At 42.8% G+C, this 22,036-nt stretch overlaps 1 protein-coding gene across 1 annotated transcript in view; it reads right to left on the bottom strand.

Moving 5' to 3' along the window:
- Positions 1-22,036, bottom strand: part of LOC144694292 (glypican-5-like) — a 593,756-nt gene that overhangs the window by 319,875 nt on the left and 251,845 nt on the right. The window contains exons 5-8 of the mRNA XM_078564625.1: positions 18,546-18,605; positions 15,532-15,657; positions 11,492-11,499; positions 9,113-9,220 (exon numbers count right to left, since the gene is read on the bottom strand). Coding sequence (XP_078420751.1) covers positions 9,113-9,220; positions 11,492-11,499; positions 15,532-15,657; positions 18,546-18,605 — 302 coding nt within the window. The remainder of the gene's footprint in view (positions 1-9,112; positions 9,221-11,491; positions 11,500-15,531; positions 15,658-18,545; positions 18,606-22,036) is intronic.

The raw sequence follows: 22,036 nt of genomic DNA, 5'->3' as shown, positions 1-22,036 counted from the left end.
CTCTTCCACTAGTTACATCCTCAAAATACTCCAGTAGATTAGTTAAGCATGATTTCCCTTTCATAAACCCATGCTGACTTTGTCTAATCCCGTTAATGCTTTCCAAGTGTTCTGTTACCACGTCTTTTATAATAGACTCTAGCATTTTCCCCACTACTTATGTTAGGCTAACTGGTCTGTAATTCTCTGTTTTTTCTCTCCTTCCTTCTTTAAATAGTGGTGTTACATTTGCCATCCTCCAATCTGTAGGAACTGCTCCAGAGTCTATAGAATTTTGGAAGATGACCACCAATGCATCCAATATTTCCAGGACCACTTCCATTAGTACTCTGGGATGTAGATTATCAGGCCCTAGGGATTTTTCAGCCTTTAACTCCATTAATTTCTCTAGCACCATTTTTTTTTTTACTAATACTGATTTTCTTCAATTCCTCCCTCTCACTAGGCCTTTGGTTCCCTAACATTTCTGGGAAATTATTTATGTACTCTTTTGTGAAGTCAGGACCAAAATATGTGTTCAATTCTTCTGTCATTTCTTTGTTCCCCATTATAATTTCCCCATTTCTGACTGTAGGGGACCTACATTTGTCTTCACTAATCTTTTTCTCTTCACATATTTATAGAAGCTTTTATAGTCAGTTTATATGTTCCCTGCAAGTTTACTCTCATACTCCATTTTCCCCTTCTTTATCAATCTTATGTCTCCTCTTTGGATCTAATACTATCCCTAATTTCTTTTGTAAGCCATGGTTGAGTCACCTTTCCTGTTTAACTTTTGCACCAGACAGGAATGAATAATTGTTGTAATTCATGTATACGTTTCTTAAGTATTAGCCATTGCCTATCCACTGTCAACCCTTTTGGTAAGATTCCCCAATCCATCATTGCCAACTCGCACCTCATACCCTCGTAGTTCCCTTTATTTAGATTCAGGACCCTAGTTTCGGATTCAAGTTCTTCACTCTCCATCCTAATGAGCAATTCTATCATTTTATGGTTGCTTTTCCCTAAGGGACAAGATTGTTCATTAATTCTTTCTCATTGCACAATGCCCAGTCTAGGATGGCCTGCTCTCTAGTTGGTTCCTCAATGTATTGGTCTAATAAACCAACATGTGCACACTCCAGGAAATCCTCCTCCACAGTGTTATTGCTAGTTTGGTTTGTCCAATCTATATGTAGATTAAAGTCACCCATGATTACAGTTGTATCCTTATTGCATGTGTCTCTAATTTCCTCCTTAATGCCTTCACTTACATCTCCATTACTGTTTGGGGGCCAAGAGATAACCTCCGCCAATGTTTTCTGCCACGTGGTATTTCTTATCTCCACCCAAACAGATTCCACATCATGATTTTCTGGGCCAATATCCTTCCTCGCTATTGCATTGATTTCCTCCTTTACTAACAATGCTACCCCACCTCCTTTCCCTATTTGTCTGTCCTTCCTAAATATTGAATACCCCTGGATGTTCAGTTCCCATCTATGGTCGCCCTGCAGCCATGTCTCCGTAACTGCAACTACATCATAACCATTTATATCTATTTGCACTGTTAATTCATCTATCTTATTGCAAATGCTCTGCACATTAAGATACAATGCCTTTAGACCTGCCTTTTTAACCTTGTTAGTCATCTTAGCTTTGTTTTGCACTATGACCCCATTTGTTTTCAGCCTTTGTTCTTCCTGCCTTCTACTTCTGTTTCTTACCTTTCTGTCTTTTGTTTCTATCCTTGTTTCCCAATCCTCTGTCTCCCTGCTCAGGTTCCCATCCCCGTGCCATTTTAGTTTGCTAACAACGAAGCCCCGAACAGAGATGAAGCTACCAAGTACCAATAAGCAACTAGCAGCAAACCATCTCCAAACTCCTCACTACTCACACTGTCAAGGCTGCTGACCCTTTTGATCCCGCGCATGGATGAGGTTTAGCAAATTGTTGGCTGCCCACCTGCCTGCTTTGCCCATGCGACGAGCACAAAATCACACAGGCAATGTAAAATCCAACTTAGTTGCCTTTTTAATGGCCTTAACTGGCCTCGTAATTGATGGTGGGCATGGCTCCAACTCCCGCACACGTCCACCAAGCAAAATATTGCGTGAGCGCGCGAGGATGTTGGGACGCTGGAGCCCCAACAGAGGGACAGCATTTAATCGAGGCCACGCATTTCTTGTCTGACTGGAGAGCTAGCGATAGCCCTGCATCGCCTCATTTTGAGACGGGCCACCAAATTAAATACCATCAGGCACTTAATTGGGCAGCAGAGGATCTTCTCCAGGATCAAGGGCACCGAGGGTGGAAGTCCCATCCACCAAGAGCTGCAGGCTAATCAGAGGAGACGGGGAAGGGGGCTGATGCTTCTGCTGCTGGTGCTACACCTAGCCGAGGCCCAGAGTCACCATGGACCCAGCCACAGGTGAGTGATGGAGAGGGGGTGGGGGTTGGTGGGAGGCGGGGATAGTTGTGAGCGAGAGGGCATCAAATTCCACCTAGGGTTAACATTTCAGCCCTGGAATCCCTTTCCTCAGAACTGATGAGAGGTCACCAAACTAAAGTGTTAACTCTCCCCCCACAGACATTGCCTGAACTGCTGAGTGTCTCCAGCATTTTCTGTCTTTATTTCATATTTCCAGCTTTCACATTAATTTGCTCTTATATTAGTGAGTAGGAAGGGGTTCAGATCACTGGGATTCAATACGTGGTAATAAATGAACCAATGGAATACAGTAGAAGAATACAATGTAAGAATGACTGAAGAAAGACGAATTAGCCCATCCAGCTCCTCTTATTTAGACTTATGTACAGCATCCAGGCAGATGAATATGATTTCATCTGGCCAGCATTTTTGCTATATTATCCTTTGATATGCCCTGTGGAATCAGAATCTTTTGATTTCCTCTTTAAATACTTCAACATAGTCCATATTCACTGCTCTCGAAGCCTGCCTTTTCTACAGAGCTTTTACTTTGAGTAGTATTAATCGTCCCTTAATTGACAATTAGCCCAAGGCTTTCCTTAGTATAATCACTGCATCTAGTTATCTTCAACACAAAGATTTCAATATTCCCATCCTCCCCATCCATACCTTCATGAACCATGGCTTTCCTTTTCTTCCTTTTTATTTTTCTGATGCCTAAGTTATTCCTCAGCATTTCAATCCAAAACAGTATGGAAGAATTCTCCTGAGACTGTAGATGAACATGATTTTTGATTTATCATTTAGTGTCTACAAAGGAATGGTGAAGAGGAACCCTTCACAAGTCCAGTCCCCACCAGCTCAAGGGCCTATATCCTTCAATTTAGTCAATGCTGATTGAACTTTGAGTGAGAGACACACCATCTCATTACCTTGGCAGTGACATTCATTACGGGTGGCAGACTTTTCCTCTTTGACATCAAACCTCTGACAAGTCTGGGAAACTAGAGTCGGAAGTACCACCTCCACTAGCGTGAGACAGATCAAAGTTTGAAAGGGATTCCAGGGTAATTCTTTTTGTCCAGAATGCCTCCGGGTTCTGTGACTGATTAGCAAAAGAAACCGGTTGTGGGTATTACATAATGTTTTCCAGCTGTCTAGAAAAGACAACAGAATTATTTCCTACCAAAAAGGATTAAAGTTATTGTAAAATTTTGGGTAATTGTTGAACTGGGTTGGAATTTTCCCACTGAATATGCTTGAAGGAAGCAGGGGAATTCAAGCCTATGTTGTCCCAAGTGCCTTACCCAATTTCAGTCTCACACTCTGTGAATGTCATAGTAGCTCACTGGGACTGACTGCTGTTGCTTATTGCTTTCATTAACACAAAACTGCAGCAAAATGCTTCCTTTAAGCTTCAAAATGCATCGTTTTAGAAAAGAAATACAGGACAATGTGCTGTGGCTCTTGCCATGCAACTAGCCCATTTGAGAAAGAGAGGGAGAAAGAGTGAAAGAGAGAAAAAGAGAGGGTGAGAGAGAGAGAAAAAGGAGAAAGAGAGGAAGAGAGAGAGAGGGAGATAAAGGAAGAAAGAGAGAAAGAGAGGGAGAAAGCGAGAGGGAGAGAAAGAAAGAAAGAGAGGGAAAGAAAGAAAGAGGGAGGGAGAGAGAAAGGGAGAAAGGGAGAAAGAAACCAAGAAACAGAGAGAGAAAGAAAGAAAGAGAGAAAAAGAGAGAAAGAGAAGGAGAGAAAGAAAGAGGGAGAAAGAAAGAGACAAAAAAAGGAAAGAGAGAGATAGGAAGGAAGGAATGAAGGAAGTATTGCATTTATATAGCGAATTTCACAACCGCGGCATCTCCCACACCAAAGTACTTTTGAAGTATAATCACTGTTCTAATATATAATACAACAGTTAATTTGCACACAGCAAGGTCCCCAACAGCAATTTGATCACAAGCAGATATTATGTTTTTAAGTGATGTTTTTTGAGGAATAAATGTTGACCAGAACTCCAAGGAGAAGTCCTGTTCTTCTTTGAACATGAGCATCTTTTATGTCCATTCAAAAGGGCAGACATCTTGACTTAACATCTCACCTGAAAGGTCACACCTTTGACAGTGCAGCACTCCCTCAGTACCATACTAGCCTTCGTGCTAAAGTCTCTGGAGTGGGACTTGAACCCAGTTCCTTTTGACTCAAGGGGCATGAATGCTACCACTGGCTCACAGCTGACATCCAGTTGCTAATGAAAATAAAATTGATGCAGAAGTGGCAAAGTAACCGAAGTAAGGAAGGGTAATTTGCTCTATCAAGCCTGCTGCACCAGGCTTCTCACCCACACCACCATCACCGGCCATTCCCGGACTGTAAGGAATACTGGGTTCATTCTCTTAGAAATAGACTCTGAAAGCATGAATGAGAGAATCAGAGTCAAAGGTCAGCGCGCCCAATCCATGGTACTCCTGATAGAACGTCAAAAGAACATTGATACATTGGTGGAGTGGGCAGGTAGGTGGCAGATGAAGTTCACTGCAGAGAAGTGTGAGGTGATGCACTTTGCTACAAAGAACATGGAAAGACAGCATAAAATAAAGGATACTATTCTAAAGGGTGTGCAGGAGCAGAGAGACCTGGATGTATATGTACATAAGTATTTAAAGGTGGCAGGACAGACAGAGAGCTGTTTCTAAAGCACACAGTATTCTAGGCTTCATTAATAGGGGAATAGAATACAAGTGCAGGGAGGTTATAATGAACTTATATAAGACACTGGTTAGACCTCACCTGGGGTATTGTGTGCAGTTCTGGGCGCTACACTATAGGAAGGATGTGAACACATTGGAGAAAGTGCAGACGTGGTTTACGAGAATGGTTCTCGGGATGAGGCACTTCAGTTAAGAGGAAAGTTATGAGGAAAGATTGGAGAAGTTGGGACTGTTTTTCTTAGAGAGGAGAATGCTGAGAGAAGACTTTTCAAAACAATGAGGGGCCTGGGCAGAGTAGATAGGGAGAAACTGTTCAGGCTCGTACACAGATCGAAAACCAGAGGGCACAATTTTAAAGTGTTTTGCAAGAGAAGCAAATGCGAGGTGAGAAAAAACTTATTCACACAGTGAGTAGTTAAGGTTTGGAATGCACTGCCTGGAAGTGTGGTGGAGGCAGGTTCAATTGAGGTATTCAAGCAGGCATTGGATGATTATCTGAATAAATAATGTGCAGGGTTACGGGGAAAAGGCAGGAGATTGGTACTAAGTTAAAATCTCAAAGAGCCGGTGCAGATATGATGGGCTGAATGGCCTCCTTCTACACTGTAACAATTCTGTGATTCCCAAGATTAAAATTAATGGCCATGAAAGTGGAAGTTGCACAATTAAAGATGTTGAACTCTGTATGATTATTCAATCTACTCCACTATGACGTATCGCACTAGTTATCTCTCCTGCAATACAGAGCTGTTTTATCTCTTAACCCTCAAACACTTCCCAACATATCCAGGGACCTGTAGACCAGTTAGCTTAATATTGGCAGGAGGAAAAATAATGGAATCCCTAGTAAAGGAGAAGATAGAGTAATATCAGGTAGCTAAAAATATAACAACTAGTCAGCATAGATTTCAAAAGGGAATGTTTTGTTTCACCGGCTTCAGTGAATTCTTTGAAGAGATAACAGAGAGTAGACAGGGGTAATTCAGTAGATGTAATTTTATCTTTATTTCCCAGAATTACAAAATGGTTACAGAACAGGACGCAGCCCATTGTGTCTGTGCTGGCTCTCTGAAGGAGCATTCACCTAGTGCCATTCCCTTACCGACTTTGTGCAAACTGAAACCTGTGTCAACAGCTGGAAGGGAAAATCCTGCCCATGGTCAGTCTTTCACATGGAGGAGAAGAGGACCAGACACGGAGTAAACATGGGGTGGATGAGATGTGGACGCTCTGGCAATATAAAATGAGACCGGAGAGGATTTTACAGGTGGTTCATATATTGGAATGCGGGATGAAGTAAAACCTTGCAATTAATTAATCACAAGGAGTGCTTAAGAGGGACCCTGGGAAGAGAGAAGGTCGGAGGGTCAGAGAGAAATAAGAGGAGTTTCTGGAGCCTGTGGGCTTCCAAGCAAAGGTATGGTACCTTGTGCCATAGGCTATGAAGATGATTGGAGCATGGCTGTTGTAAGGGTGGCCAAGTTGTACTATTAATGATAAAGCTGATCAGCAGGTACTTCTTGGGTGCAAACTTGACGTTTATTTACAATATACTCAGCAGCAACTACAGGTGTCCTTTCAACTCCAACTCTATCTCTACACTTGACTGCTGATGTAACCCACGCTACTCTTCTATTAGTTACTATAGATCATATTATCTTGCCTAATAAATAATATTGTTAAAGGTACATTACACACTAAATAAAACCATAATTACTACATTCCTCCCGCTTTAACTCAGCTATACATATTATATTTACAAGTACATATTTTTCAAGACAACATAATATTTACACTGGGTAAAGAATTTACAAACTCAGTCTTTCAGGTGGTTTCCTGGTACGTGTGGAACATCTCAACTCCACAGCTTCAGATTCTTTGTCAGGAACCTCCTTTTCTGGAGTTGCCTGAACATCAGGTGCTTCGGTGGGCACTTGCAGCTCTGTATCCTCAACTCTTACAGGAACATCAGACATGTCAGTCCTGGGTTGAGTATCCTCAACAGGAAATGCAGACCCGGTCATGGTCACTGGTGGAACCAAATCTTGGTGATTTGTCTCTCTCTCCCTTAAATGATCCAAATATTTACAGATGATCCAGCCTTCCCCCTCCACGTGGTAAGATAGAGGTCCAGTCACTGCATTTATTTCACCCAGTAACCACTTTGGTCCTTCCCCGAAGTTTTTCATGTATACCAGCTCTCCCACGGTAAATTTCCTCTCGCACTATGCCAGTCGTGTCTAGTTTTCTGGCTTCCCTGACTCCTTTCCACCTTCCTCTCTAAATTCAGCATTATTAAGCTCAATCTTGTCCTAAGACAGCATTTCAACAATAACTCCACAGGTATGATACCTGTTGTTGTGTGAGGGGTAGTCCTGTAATGAAAAAGAAAGTGTGCTAGCTTCATTGCCAAGGAATCGCCAGTTAGCATTTTCATGCCAGCCTTGAACGTTTGAGCTACCCTTTCGGCCAGTCTATTTGAGGAAGGGTGGTACGGTGCAGTTTTCACAAGTGATCCTGTTGAGGCTGATTAACTGTTGAAACTCAGCACTCATAAATGCCGCGCCGTTATCAGAAACAACTACTTATGGTAGTCTGTGAATGGCAAAACTCTGATGCAGTTTCTCAGTTGTAGTGGCCGACATTGGTGACTTCACCTCATATACATCCAACCATTTTGAATGGGCATCGACAATGAGCAGAAACATTGTTCCCAGGAAAGGTCCAATGTAGTCAATGTGTAATCGCACCCAGGGGTCTACCTGGCCATTCCCATTGGTGTAATGGAGCTGTCACTGGCAACTTTTGCTGTTGCTCACATTGCACACAGTGCTTTACTAAACTCTCTATTTCGCCATCCATTCCTGGCCACCATAGATAGCTGCGTGCTATGACCTTCATTCGGGTAATTCCTGAATGGGAGCTGTGTAGTTCAACTAAAAGAGGCTCCCTTCCCTTTGGTGGAACTATCACTCGTACACCCCACAGTAAGATGCCATCCTGGCTGGTTATTTCATATCTTCTGTTGAAGTACGGTTTCATTTAGTCAGATACGGGCTCCTGTGACCAACCCTGTAGCGCTTGTTCTCGTACTTGAGATAGGACTTTGTCCCAACTTGTCCAGTCTCTGAACTGTCAAGCATATACCGGCGAGGAATCTAAGAAATTTATCAGGAAAACAAGTTTCTGTGGAACTGGGATGTGCTCATCATCATTTTCAACTAAGGGCATCGGCGTTTGCGATTTAGTTGCCAGGCCTATGTACGAAAGTGTATTTGCATGCTGCCAGGATTAAGGCCCATCATTGTATTCTTGCTGAGGCTATGGGTGGTATAGCCTTGACCTTACTAACCAATCCTAGCAATGGTTTGTGGTCTCAAATGATTGTAAATGGCACCATGTATGTACTGGTGAAATTTCTTGACACCAAAGATAATGGACAAGCCTTTTTTTTTCCTATCTGTGAGTATCCCATTTCCGCTGTGGTAAGCGTTCTTGATACTAACTGATTAGCCGTTCCGTGTCGTCATCCTTCTAATGAGAGAGCACTGCTCCGACTCCGTAGGGAGATGCATCACATCAGCACCAATTCTTTTCTCTGGTCGTAATGCACTAATAGACTAGACGAGTGCAACAATTGTTTCACCTTTATGAAAGCTTCTTTCTGGGGTGCCTCCCAAGACCAACGTTGGTTCTTTTTGAGTAGAGAATGCAGGGGGGTCAGCACTGTAGACAAAATGGGTAAAAACCGCCCATAATAGTTGATCATTCCTAAGAATGATTTGAGCTCTGAGGCGTTCTTTGGCACAGGTGTCTTTCTTATGGCTCTCACTTTCTCCTCAACTGGATGGAGACCCTGTTAGTGTTTCTGTATCTTCTTTCTAGTTCAGACTTTAATCTCGGCCTTTTTTGACTTCACCATTAGCCAGACTTCTCTCAGATGCAAGCCCAACTTGTCTAAGCTCAGTGGCTGAGTCTCCCAAAATTTCATTACCTGTCTGCTTCTTGAAAATTTCTGCGACTTTTGCTTCCAAAGCCTCTTTGGCTTCATTTAGCTGGTTCTTCAGCTTTTCCGTCTCTTTTTGTATTTGTTCGCTGCCTCCTGGAAAATTGAACATTGTTATGTCTTCTCTGCCAACTCATTCTTCAGTTTGTTCAGAGAAGTGCTGAATTCTTTTTGTTTCTTTTCATACTTTTCCAGAGGTACAAACTTTACCCTGAGGGAACTTTGAAGTTTTTGAAGGTCTTTCAACAGGTTTTCTTTTTCCCTTCGAAGGTTGCTCACCTCATCTCAAACTCTGTCATCAAGCAGGGTCTCTTCAAGTTTCTTCTGCCGTTCTTCCAGGTTTTGGCTTAAGGTAACCTGCATTTCTTCAGGTTGTTGAGTCTTTACACACTCCTCTTTCAAAACAGGAACGATTCCAGCTTCTTTTGGAATCTCAGTGGCCACTCAAGGTTGGTTTCCCTTAGCCAATTTCGCGCTAGGAGACTTGGTCCTCTGCCTCTCAATACCAACACTGATAGCTTTGTCGATTAGCTTCCATAATGGACAGTTACTCTGCTTATGCCTTTTACCTGAATGTCTTCACTTTATATGTTTTTAGCTTGGTATCTGATCGTTCCAAACTTAATTGATGTTCACCATTACTTAGATACCCGAAGGTGTGTTCCCCAATTACTGTAGTGGAAGCTCCCATGTCCACTTCCATTCTAACAGGTTTGCCATTTACTTTCACAGTGATAAATATTGGTTCTGTCTTTCCAACTTTCAGATTAAACAATGAGTAAACGTCTGAATTTGTTATTTCAGGCTCTTCTACATTGTAGATTTCATTGGGTTTCTTCTTTTGTTTAGAAGCTTGCTTGAATCTTTCCTTGCATTGTCTCATTTATATGTCCATTTCTGAGATAATAGTAGCATTTGATTTCTTTAAAGTGCCAATTGCTCTATTACCTCTTTTAAAATTATTCTTAGGTTTTGCTGCTAAGTTATTTTTCTTTATTCTTTGGCTAGCGGGGGCTGTTTCCTGCTTCTCGGCAGAGTCTCGCTTTTTCGCGCCTCTTTCGACTGAGGTTTCCTCCCGATGTGGAGACAGCGCCATTTTGCACACCCTGTATTGCTTTTGAATCTCTTACTGTGCTTTCCATGGCCAGCACTATCTCTAGCGCCTTCTTGAAATCCAGTTTCACTTCGGACAATAATCTTTTCCAAATAGAGTCCTCTTACACACCACACACTAAACGATCTCTGAGCATGTCATTCAGAGTTGTACCAAACTCACAATGTTCCATTAGCTGCTTCAAATTTGCTAGGTAGCATGCAATTGTCTCACCCGGGGATCTACTTCACGAATTAAACCTGAAGCTCTGCATCGTGACTGAGGGCTTGGGTTGAAAGTGACCCTTCACGAGGTCCACCAATTCATTGACATTTTTCGAACCTAGGGCATTGGGTGCTGTCAAACTTCGAATAAGACTGTACATTTTGCTCCCACAAGTACTCAAGAGGATCACTTGGCTCTTCTCTCCCCCCATAATTTCGTTCACTTGAAAAAAGAACATGAGGCATTCTATGTAATAAGACCAATCATCTGTGGCTGGTTCAAAAGGATCAATTCTCCCAAATTGTGGCATTTTGAGAGCGTGTAACTTCTTCAATTTTAACAGAGCTTGCTACTTACAATCACTAGGCAAGGTATAGTGCCGATTTCTTTTTAACTTGATTTCTTCTGTTCAATGCTGTTTTATCCTCATCGCCAGTTTGTTGTAGGGTGGCCGAATTGTACTATTTATGATAGAGTTGATCAGCAGGCACTTCTCGGGTGGAAATATTAAGTTTATTTACAATATGCTCAGCAGCAGCTACATGTGTGCTTTCAACTCCAACTCTATCTCTACACTGACTGCTGAGGTAGCCCGCGCTAGTCTCCTATTGGTTATTACAGATCATGTGATCTTGCCTAACAAGTAATATCCTTAAAGGTACATTACACATGAAATAAAACCATAATTACTACCGTGGTGCACTCCTTCCATTCAGTCTTGGGACAAACAGGGAATTAGACATTCAGTGGGGGGATGGAGCTGCAATGCAACACATTCCAGGAAACAGTTCTAAACCCAAGTATTGGGAAAAGGCAGCCAGGAGTGAGCATGAAGCATTATAGAGATGTTAAAAATGTTTTTAAACGTACTGTTCAGTAATATATGGCAAATATATCAATAATAAAGTTACTCATCACATTATAATAGCACTTCAGCACATGATATGTAAACTAAAAAATTCCAAAAGGCCTTCAATGAAGTACCAGAAAATAAATTAATGAATAAGGTCACAACATGCCGGCTCCGTTACAATTGGCAGAATGGGTACCTAACTGACTGTAAGACAGAAGAGAAGGAATAAAGGGTAGCTATTCAGAGTGACAGAAGGTGGGAAATGCTGGGGCCACTTTTGTTCATAGTTTATATTAACAATTTAGGCTTTGAAATCAAAAAGAGAATTTATAAATTTGCAGATGATGCCAAACCTGGCAATGCGTGGGAGGGGAGGTGGGGGCGTTGTGGGGGAATAGTTTATATTGAACAAGACTGCAATAATCTACAAGACGTTAATAAACATGCAGAAATGGCACATATTTAATAAATGAAGTTCATCACAGATAATTGTGAGGTATTACATTTTGATAAGAAAAATAAAGAAGTCACTTATTACTTGGAAAATAACGATCTAAATAAGGTATAAGAGCAAAGGAATCTGGGAGTACAAATGCACAAGTCACTAAAAGTAGTGACGCAGGTTAATAAGGCCATAACAAAAGCAAACCAAGCATTAGCATTTATTTTTAGCGGGCTAGAATTGAAAAGTGAAGAAGTTACGTTAAACTTGTAGCAAACCTTGGTCAGACCACACTCGGAGTACTGTGTACAGTTTTGGTCACCATGTTATAAAAAGAATATAGAGGTATTGAGAGAGCGCGCAAGGATGATGCCAGAAATGCAAGGCTATATCTATCAGGAAAGAAAAGAAAGTGGCTGGGTCTCTTTTCTTCTGAAATGAGTAGGTTGAAGGGTGACCCAATAGAAGCATTTAAAATCATAAAGGTTTTGATAGGGTTGACACGGAGAGTGTGTTTCCACTTGTGGGGAAAAACAAAACTAGAGACCACCAGTGTAAGAAATCACCAAGAAATCAAATTTAAAAATCCTATTTAACCAGAGAGCAGTGAGAATATGGAGCTTGCTACTACAGAGAGTCGTTGAAGTGAATACTATAGATGCATTTAAGGGGAAGCTAAATAAGCAAATGAGAGAGAAGGACACAGAGGGTTGAACTGATGGAGTTAGAGGAGGAAAGATGGGAGGAGGCTCAAGTGGAGCATAAATGGCCAGCATGGATTGGTTGGGCTGAATAGTCTCCTTTTGTGCTGTATATTCTATGTAATTCTATTTTACACTAAGTAAACACACTGTCAACCCGACGTTCTCCAAGGGGTAGTGCCATGTATCGACTAAAACTTTTCCTGTGGGATAAACGTAAAACATAGAGAAATCTCAACCAAATGTAAAGACAGTGATTCACAGGGGCAAATCAGCACTTGTTTCTTCCACACAGGTTACAAGTGATGTACGGGTATGCAAGGTTGCACTCATTTGCTTTAGGAGGAGAATGCAACACAGGGTAGCATAACAGACAGCTCTCCAGTATTCCCTGCTCAGAAATCATCGATTGCCTCTTAGCCCAGATTTTCACCCCAATGGAGAGCTTCCCCATTGTGGCAAAAATCCTCAAAAGGCTAGAAATCCTAAGTCCCGCCCTCAAACACGGCATGTTCCATTTTCACGCGGGCAGGAATGGAGTCGCGCCAGGGTTTGTGCATGCCAAATTCGCAGAGGCAGCTGGCCACTTAAATCACCAGCTGCCTCCACTGAAGTGGGATTTTGGTAGGCAGGGGCAGGATCTTCCGGTCAGTGAGCAGGGGTCGGGGCCCTCTCGCCAACGCGTAAAATGATGCCGGATGACATTGGGCGGAACTCCCGACGTCAGCCTGCGTCATTTCCATTTTCAGGTTGGCGGGGGTGCAGCTGAGTCAGCTGCGTGCCCGCCGACCTGTCAAAGGCCTATTGAGGCCATTGAGAAAATAATTAAATTCATTGATGGACCTGCCCGTCCAACCTTAAGGTTGGCGGGCAGGCCGGGAGCCCTGGCGGGCTTCAGAAAAAGCATGAAACCTCATCCACGGGCGGGATGAAGTTTCATGAGGGTATTTAAATTTTTCATGAAGGTTTCAATAAAAGTTATGGACGTGTCCCAACTCATGTGGCAGTGTCACACAAGGGGACATGTCAAGGAAATCTTTCTATTGTTTGTACTGCAAATTTTAATTTGGAGCCGATCTCCCTGAGGCAGCACTTAGCCTCAGGGAGATCAGTGCGCTCTTTTGCGCACATGCATGAAAGAGCGCACTCCCAGCCAAGGGAATCCACCCCCCTCCCCCCCCCGCCCACACAGGGAGTGCATAGTGCTTCCTGGCAGACATCACACTCGGCGGGCCTTAATTGGCCCGCCCACGTAAAATGGTGGCCGCCCCCCAATCAGGGGCGCTGATCGGAGGCACACCCGCCTGCGCCCGCTGCCCCTCCCGCACTTCCCCCCCCGATCGAGGGAAAATTTTTTCCCCAGGTGTGTGAAACCCAGAGTGTGCAGATTAGACCAGGTAAGAGATGGTCTGAACTTGGTGGATTCATTTGGATAGCCAGGGTACCTCTTTGGAGAGGTAATGTACCCCTTTGAATCTGGTCTCGGGACACCTTTTGGGGAGATAAGACACCCCTTGGCCGAAGTAAGGCACCCTTTGGATTGTTAAAAGTAAACATGACTGTGTGTAAAAGGTGCATAACCTCATTGTAACTGTAAAGCTGTCAAAGAACTGTCGAAGAGCTGTCAAGCAACAGTGAAGGAACTCTCAAGTTGTCAAGTAGCTGTTAAGGAAATGTCAAAGGATACTAGGTGAGTAGATATGGAGGGGGTAAGGGCAAAAGGGTTGGGGGGCATGGTTTTGCATGAGTTGGCACTAAATTGGCATGGGGCTTTATAAATCATAAGGATGTGGGGGTGTTGACATAGGGGGTATGAAGAGCCATGGGATGGGTGGAAGGCATGAAGTGGTATAGGTTGGCATAGACAGGGAGTGTGTGAGGGGGGTGAGGGGTGAGGGCTGTTTTTGTTTTAATCTTTTTTGAAATAAGTTAAACAAAGTGGCGGAGCACAGAGGCAGGCCCTCCGTCCAGCACGCATCAGCAACTGGCATCCTCCATGCTTGTTCTGAGGGCGGCAGGTCCGGCTTCTAATCCAGCCCACCCCCGGAACAAAAATCTGTACTGTGAGTCACCAGGTCCACAGAGCTGGAAACTCTCCTATCCCTGCACACCCTACGCGGGAGCAAACATTTGAAATACCTGCTGGATCAGTTTATGGCCGTGTTGGGCTAATTTGTCTTGACGTTTCCTTGTGATGTTTTCCCATAAATGCAAAATAAAACTGTCATGCAGAGTTTGATCCCCTCAATTATTACTAGCCGTGATTGAACTCTGCAGAGCCTGTAAGCTGCAAGCACTCCAAATGGTTGCAGGGGCTGTGACTATTTGCAGGCCATGTGCCAGAGGATTCCCCCCTGCTCCCAAGTGGGGAACATTCTGGGCCGGATACAAGACTGGAGTTCCAGAGGTCAAAGGTTTTCCCCTACAGCAAGGTTACTCAAACTATTGCCAAAGTGTCTCTGATGTCATCTTTATATTGTTCAAAACTAATTAGAAGCAGTTTCTTTTGCCTTGGCTTTTTCGTGGGCTCATTCCCACTGCCCCAGCAGCCACTTGCGGCTATTTCAGTATCACAATTGCAACTCTCAATTCTTTCCTTCTTTACATCGTAGCTAACCCTCAACACTGGAGGCTAAGAAGGTCCTTTTTCAGGGCAATACACAACCCAAATATGAGATCATCTTTAACTACGCCACAAACGGAAGAAAATGGAGTGAAACAGGATGTGTCAAAAGCTTATGGCCGGTGCAAAGATAGTAGTGTCAAGATATGTAGTCAACGTGTATGTGTCCCTATCACAGATGTTTTTTCTGGGCAAGACTACGGCTACTTCCTGTACCTGTATCATAATCACACTTAAACACATTTCTTGTATTCGGACTTAGGTCAACAGTAGAAATCAACTCTGCAAAACCATCCAAGATATAAAGAGGATGTTTCCATAATGTTTGTAAAATAAAACAAATCAGCAATATACACCAAGGTTGGCATGGTCCAGAGTTAAAGGTCACACATGTCACATCCCTCAGTGCAAAACGTAGCCATTATTAATTCACATTATCATTTTACAAGTTACTGCAACCAACCACTTACCTTTCAACGACATTTTCTCCGCTCCAGCAGGTCGAGCTATCTTGAGGCAGGAGTTCACCTTCGCATATCTGCTCCGCCAGGGAAGCATAGAAAGTTCTGAACCGTCGGATGTAGTTCATGAAGTCCCTGTCGAAAGAAACAGTCAATCCTCCTGTATGCTCAAGTCCAATACAGAGAAAACAATCTATTGTACTAGGGAAATGGGCATCTATTGCAAGCCTAATATACAATCCACTCCACTTGCAAAAGGTCGCGCTGTATAGTAGCATCACATCACTTCAAAATTTCCATTCTAGACATGGCTTTATACCAATAGGACACTAGTGGATGGCAGATAACTTTAAGTGGCGCCCATTTCAAGTTCCATTTAAATATAAAAAATGGATGCTGTGCACAGAATTAGAAAGCCTTAAGTTCCACTTTAAGAAGGGGGAACAAGTCTAGCAATTGTTAAAGCAAATGCCAGCAGAAGTACTTGATGCCTTTGTGCTAATTCCAGGTTTTTCATTCCTCATAAAATAGAGAATGTTTTTGTATTTTCATGTCACATTTTAAAAAAATTCCTTCTTGAGATATTGGTGCCTTCAGCAAGCCTGCTACTTGTCACCATCCTGATTGCCTTTGAGAAGGTGATGACTTTTTGAACCACTGCAGTCTGTGTGGTGAAGGTACTCCCACAATACTGTAACTATAGCAGAGATGGAAGTTGGTTTTCCTATGACTTCAAAGTGGAGGACTAAACTAGGTTGCTTGATTTCAAAATCAGTAAAGATAATCGGAATTTGTCCTACAAAGTAATCAAATTACACATGGTCTAAGAATTAACAGATAAGATGGGTGGTGCATCTGCTCAGGGGACTATCCTATGAATGTCTAGTTCTATTGTGCTCTTGATCTGGGTTGATTGACAGCCTTTGATTAAGGGTCCAAGCTTGGACTGGGATAAGTAATGAAGATCTTTCTTGTCTTTTGTTCAGTTCAATTCTCCATGGACCATCTGAGCTCAGTGAAGCTAACATAGAAAATGCATTGCTCTCCTGTAACAAAGCATCAGGAAGACCACAAAAGACTGTTTCATCCTAAAGTCTTGCAAATGATTGGAACTCTGCAAGAAATACATTTAAAGCAGGGATATTTAACTTATTGTGGACCGATGCTGTGGTATTTACATCAGGCTTAGCTCAATGGTAGCACTCCTGCCTCAGAGACAGAAGACCATGGGTTCAGGGGCCACTGACTATTAGTTATAATCTGAAGGCAGTAGTCAGATCATGTGAACTTTGTTCTGTCTATTCTAAAAGGCAAAAAAATGTTGTAGGCACCCTATGAAGTCATTTTTGTATTGTACCATAATTAAAGAATAATAAATACTCTCAAGGTGCACAGGTTTTAGTACAGTCCCAAGACAGCACTGTGGAAATATTTTCCACACTTGGAATGTAATAGTTCAAGAACCTGGCTCACCACCACCTTCTTAAGAAGAATTAGGAATGTGTAATAAATGTGGACATCCCATAAACAAATGAAGAAAAAAACATCAGACGCACAGCTACTTTTAGAAACTACCTTTCAGCCATGAGCACAAGTTAAATGAGGCGGGAGAAAGTTCAGACCACAATTGCTGGATGCCGGATTGAGAATGAAGTTGACGAAAGAGATATGCATAAAATTTCCATTTTCTGGGCATGGAATGGAAGAGTAGTTGCTGAATGTAAATAGTGGCCAATGTAAATATTAGATGCGTGATGGTGGGTGAATATTCTGAAGTTTTGTTTGATTACCTTTGTGAATCAGAGGGTAATTATAAAAAAAAAATTGCCTGGGAGATAAAATGGTAAATTGCACATGATATATGGAAGAGACTATAAAAGCTGGTGTTGTTCACCTTAGAGCAGATATGGTTAGCAGGAGATTGAAAGAGGTGTTCAAAATAACACATGGTTTTGATAGAGTAAATAAGGAGAAACTGCTCCTAATAACAGAAGGGCCAGTAGCCAGAGGACACAGATTCAAGGTTGCTGGCAAAAGGACCAGAGGCACCATGAGGAACCTTTCTTTTTTTTTTAAACACAGTAAGTTACAATGATCTGAAATACACTGCTTTAAAGGGTGGTGGAAGCAGATTCAAAGTAACATTCAAAATGAAATTGAATAAAGACTAGAAGGTAAAAAATTATAGGGGGATACTCTTTCGAGTTATCAACAGTCACAGATTGCAACTCTTTTGAGTACAATCACAGTTCTTGGTTTCCGGGAGTGGGAAACTCTTTTGAGTTATCAACAGTCACAGATTGCAACTCTTTTGAGTACAATCACAGTTCTCGGTTTCCGGGAGTGGGACATGAACCCACAACCCTCTGATTCAAAGGCGAGGGTGCTATGAACTGAGCCACAGCTGACACCTCAAATTATAGGGGTTGGCAGTAGAGCAAAAGAGCAGGATCAATTGGATAATTAATTGATTAATTGGACTTACACAGGTACAATGAGCCAAATGGCCTCCTTCCATGTTGTCTTATTTTAGGAATCCAGTTCAAATCCCTTGCAGACTGATGGGGCAAGGGGCTTCCCTATCTGCTAGCTGTAAATATGATGTACGGTTCATGTTTGGACAGCCTCAAGGCAGCTTAGCTGCTGCTGGTGTCTGGCAAAACTTTTTTTTTAAATTTGACACTAAATTGGCAGTCTCGCAAAATAAAAATGGAAATGCAAGGGGAAGCTATTTAGAGATGGCACAGTGTTGAGATAGTGTAGAGGGAGGTGGATATTGCAGCTGCTTGCATTGGACTTGACTCAAGAGTGTTTGAGGCTGATGCTGAGTGACTGCAACAGTTCACCTTAATGAGCACGACAATTCACCCTTCCCCGCACCAATGCCCCCCACCCGACAAAGAAAAGTACTGATGCACTTCTAATAAACACCAGGAATTTTCTTTTACAAAACCTTTACCTTAGCTGAAGCACAAATTAATGACTCGGTTGTCCACCATGCAGGTTTATTTGTATTCTCTTACCGAGTGTTCTTTTTCATTGTCCTAGGCCTATTAGTCTTTACTTCTTTCAGAGGCAGGGAGCTGAACAGAACCGGAGTCAGCAAGCATCAGTCAGAGAGGGCAGCAGAGAATTTCGGCACAAGGTGAATGGAGAGAGGGAGAGAGGGAAGGGACGGAGGAGCACATCGTAAAAAAAGAGAGAAAAAAATACAAGTGAAAACAATGAAACCGTACGGAAAAATAAAACGTCATGCACATGCTTAGTGGGAACAACATCAGAAAGAAGCATAAAGGAGCAATTCCCCCTAAGTCTGTGAAGGCAAAGGCACAGGGCAATCACTTTCTTCCTCATCCTGGTGATTAAGCATTGTGATGCGAAAATTAGGGGGAAAGAGCTCAAACAGGGTGGAGTTAGAGTCACATCAGGTTGGTTGGTTGTGAGCCTAGGTTTGCTGTCCATTTCCTTCCCATCTGCCTTTGTTCCTACCATCCTCCAGGACTACCAGGTGGAGGGAGCCTTACCTCACCTGCTGAAGGACCTTTGTTGGGTCAAAGCCTTTTAGTGAATGACTTCCCTCTATGTTTTTTAGCATTTCTTTTGCTGCCGCAGTGATATATTCCTGTGGGTTGTTTGCTGGCAAGAATCCCACCGGAAGCCAGGCATGAATGATAATGATTTCCTGAGCCAAGAATCTAAACAAAGGTGGAAGGGAGAAGCCCTGGTCGAACCTTGTAAGGGCAGGCACAGGAAAATTCAGCCTTAAACTTCTCGTCTTCCATTATTATATTTAAAAGTTACCTCAAGTATTCGTGAGCAGGTTAATCCCACATTGACGTAAACTCAACCGGCCCTCAGGTACTAACTATTTTTCCATTTCCTTACTGACCGCCCCCAGCTTCCTTTCTGCCAAAACTGCCCCATCCGCCATCAACTGGTCAAAAGCGAGGATTTCTTAAAGGGACTAGCCATATCTCCGAAAACTAGAGAACAAACTAGAAGAAAAAAAGCTGCACACCAACTGGTTCCATGACCAACACTGCACCTTCTGTAACTCTGATTGTCCTTCTCTGAGTTTAACATTCAGTGTCTCGCCCTGGAAAAGACAGATGTCATTTGTTGCTCTTCTCAGCTTGGGTCCAATTAAAATAGACTTGCAGTGATTCTGAAGTTAGTGAGAAATTTAACACAATGCAGACAAAATGGGCCCACACTCACTTTGAGCATGTTTTTCAGCATGCCTTGCAGGTAGGCAATGAGAACGAGCTGCCCTGTTCCACACATCTGTGCAACCAGAAGAAAGTTTAATCCTCAAATAACTGGGATCTTGTTCTAGATGGTTACAGCAACTGAGTGTCCAAAGTACCACACTTTGGAAACTGTGACTTAAATTTTGTTCTGATTGAGCCCAAGCTTTCTCTACTGGGCATCTCTGAAATCATGAGATTCTCATGGTGCCCAACCTGTGTAGATCCAAGCATTGGGCAATATTCCCTCAACACTGCTTTGCAAAGTCCTTGGGATCAATATACCCGCAATTGTATTTGGAGTTTTTGCAACCACTAGCATAGAGCTAATCCATGGTATTGGGTCAGTTCTCTTTAGGTAATGTACATCATCGGGTCAATAGACATTATAGAGGGTCTAGACATTCTCTCATCTGCAGCTTTCATGAGCTGTTTCTTCTGGACTCTTATCTTCACTTGGCCAATTCTGATGAGAGGGCTACATGACTATCAGTTTGGGAATAGAACTGTGGATTAAAAACATATGTACTACAATAACAACTTGCACTTGTATAGTGCTTTTAAAGTTAAAAAATGTCTCAAGGTGGTACGCAGGAACATTATGAAACAACAGTTGACACCGAGCCACATAACAACAACTTATATTTATATAACGCCTTTAATGTCCCAATATGCTTCACAGGAACATAAAACAAAATATGAAACTGAGCCACATAAGGAGATATTAGGTCAGATGAAAAAAAAAGCGTCATCACCGAGAGGGTAGTGGGTGTCTGGAATTCACTGCTTGGTTTGGTGGTAGAGGCAGAAACACTCAACTCATTTAAAAGGCACCTGGATCTGCACATAACGTGCTGTAACCTGTAAGGCTACAGGCCAGGTGCTGGAAGGTGGGATTAGAATGGGCGGCTGGCTTTTTATTTTTTATTTTTCAGCTGGTGCAGGGGTGATGGGCTGATTGGCCTCTTTCTGTGCTGTAACAATTCTATGGTTCTATGATCATAAGCTTGGTTGAAGAGTTAAGTTTTAAGGGGGATAGAGAGATAGAGAGGCAGAGAATTTCATATCTTAGAGACTAAGCATCTGAAGGCACAGCCACCAATGCTGCAGTGATTAGAGCCCAGATGCTCAAGCAGCCACAGTGAAGCACAGATATCCCAGAGGATTGTGGAACTGGAGGAGATTACAGCAGCGAGGATGGGCAAGGCCATGGACGGATTTAAAACAAGGACGAGAATTTTAAGAATGAGTTCATGTTCAAATAATAACTGTTTTGACCAAAAGGGGCAATACATCTAGAACACTAGCAGAGTTAAACTAAGAATTCACAGGTCCCTGAGCCCCAAGAGTATACAGGGGCCCTCTGTACAACCACCTGTCCCACTGTTCCAGGATCCATAAAGCCTGCCGTAATGTAAAAGGCTGAGCTGTTTCTCTCGGGCCCTGGGAGTCAAGGATATTGACAAGAAACCTTTTTCTCCAATAAGATGGGGGGGTGGGGGGGGGGGTTTACGGTGGGGGGGAGGAGGTGCTGGGGGTGGTGTGGGGGGAAGGAATAGTGTGTGGTTGGGTGGGGGGTGCGGGTTTGCTGCTGTAGCATGTCCTATTGGACATGGCTTGCTGCTCCTCAAGGGAATCCCCACATTAGGCTGCAGCTCCTGGACACGACTCACAAAGGATGAATTAACAGCCAGGCCTGAGTGCCCAGTAACAGTCAGGGCCTTGGGAAAAATATAAGAAAAAACTATAAGAAGAGGAAACAGAGAAAAAAAAGTGATGTTGAAGGAGTTAACTCCAGAAGATTGGGAACCACAGGATCGCTGTATTTGGAGAGCTGTAAATTATCATTTATTTACTTAGCTGTGTCCCAGCACTTTTAGAAATGACATAATCAGGCTACAGGATTACAAAGACGCATAATTATCCACTCCATTAAGCTAAATTGGAGGCCAATTGCAAAATTTATGGGACCAATCTCCTAAGTGCACACTGCCAGCAGGGAACCTTCCCCACTAGGCATGTCTATCGCCAAATCAGCCCTGTAGCATAGAGGTGGCTAGTACTGATATGACTATAACATTCTCATAGGGCTTCTTCTCTACATCATTTTAATGGATTTAAAATAAACTTGTTAACTTCTGTGTAAAAATGGAGGGATGTTACACAGAGCTTTACACATTTGTCTGTTAACTGGTGTTGGCCGTAGCCAAGTGGTAACACTTTTGCCTATGGGTCTCAAGGTGCAGACACTTGACCACATAATCTAT

The sequence above is a fragment of the Cetorhinus maximus genome, chromosome 19 (genome assembly GCF_964194155.1).
Source record: "Cetorhinus maximus chromosome 19, sCetMax3.hap1.1, whole genome shotgun sequence".
NCBI lineage: Eukaryota > Metazoa > Chordata > Chondrichthyes > Lamniformes > Cetorhinidae > Cetorhinus > Cetorhinus maximus.
The sequence above is the reverse complement of the archived record's forward strand: the minus strand, read 5'-3'. Positions and strand labels throughout refer to the sequence as shown.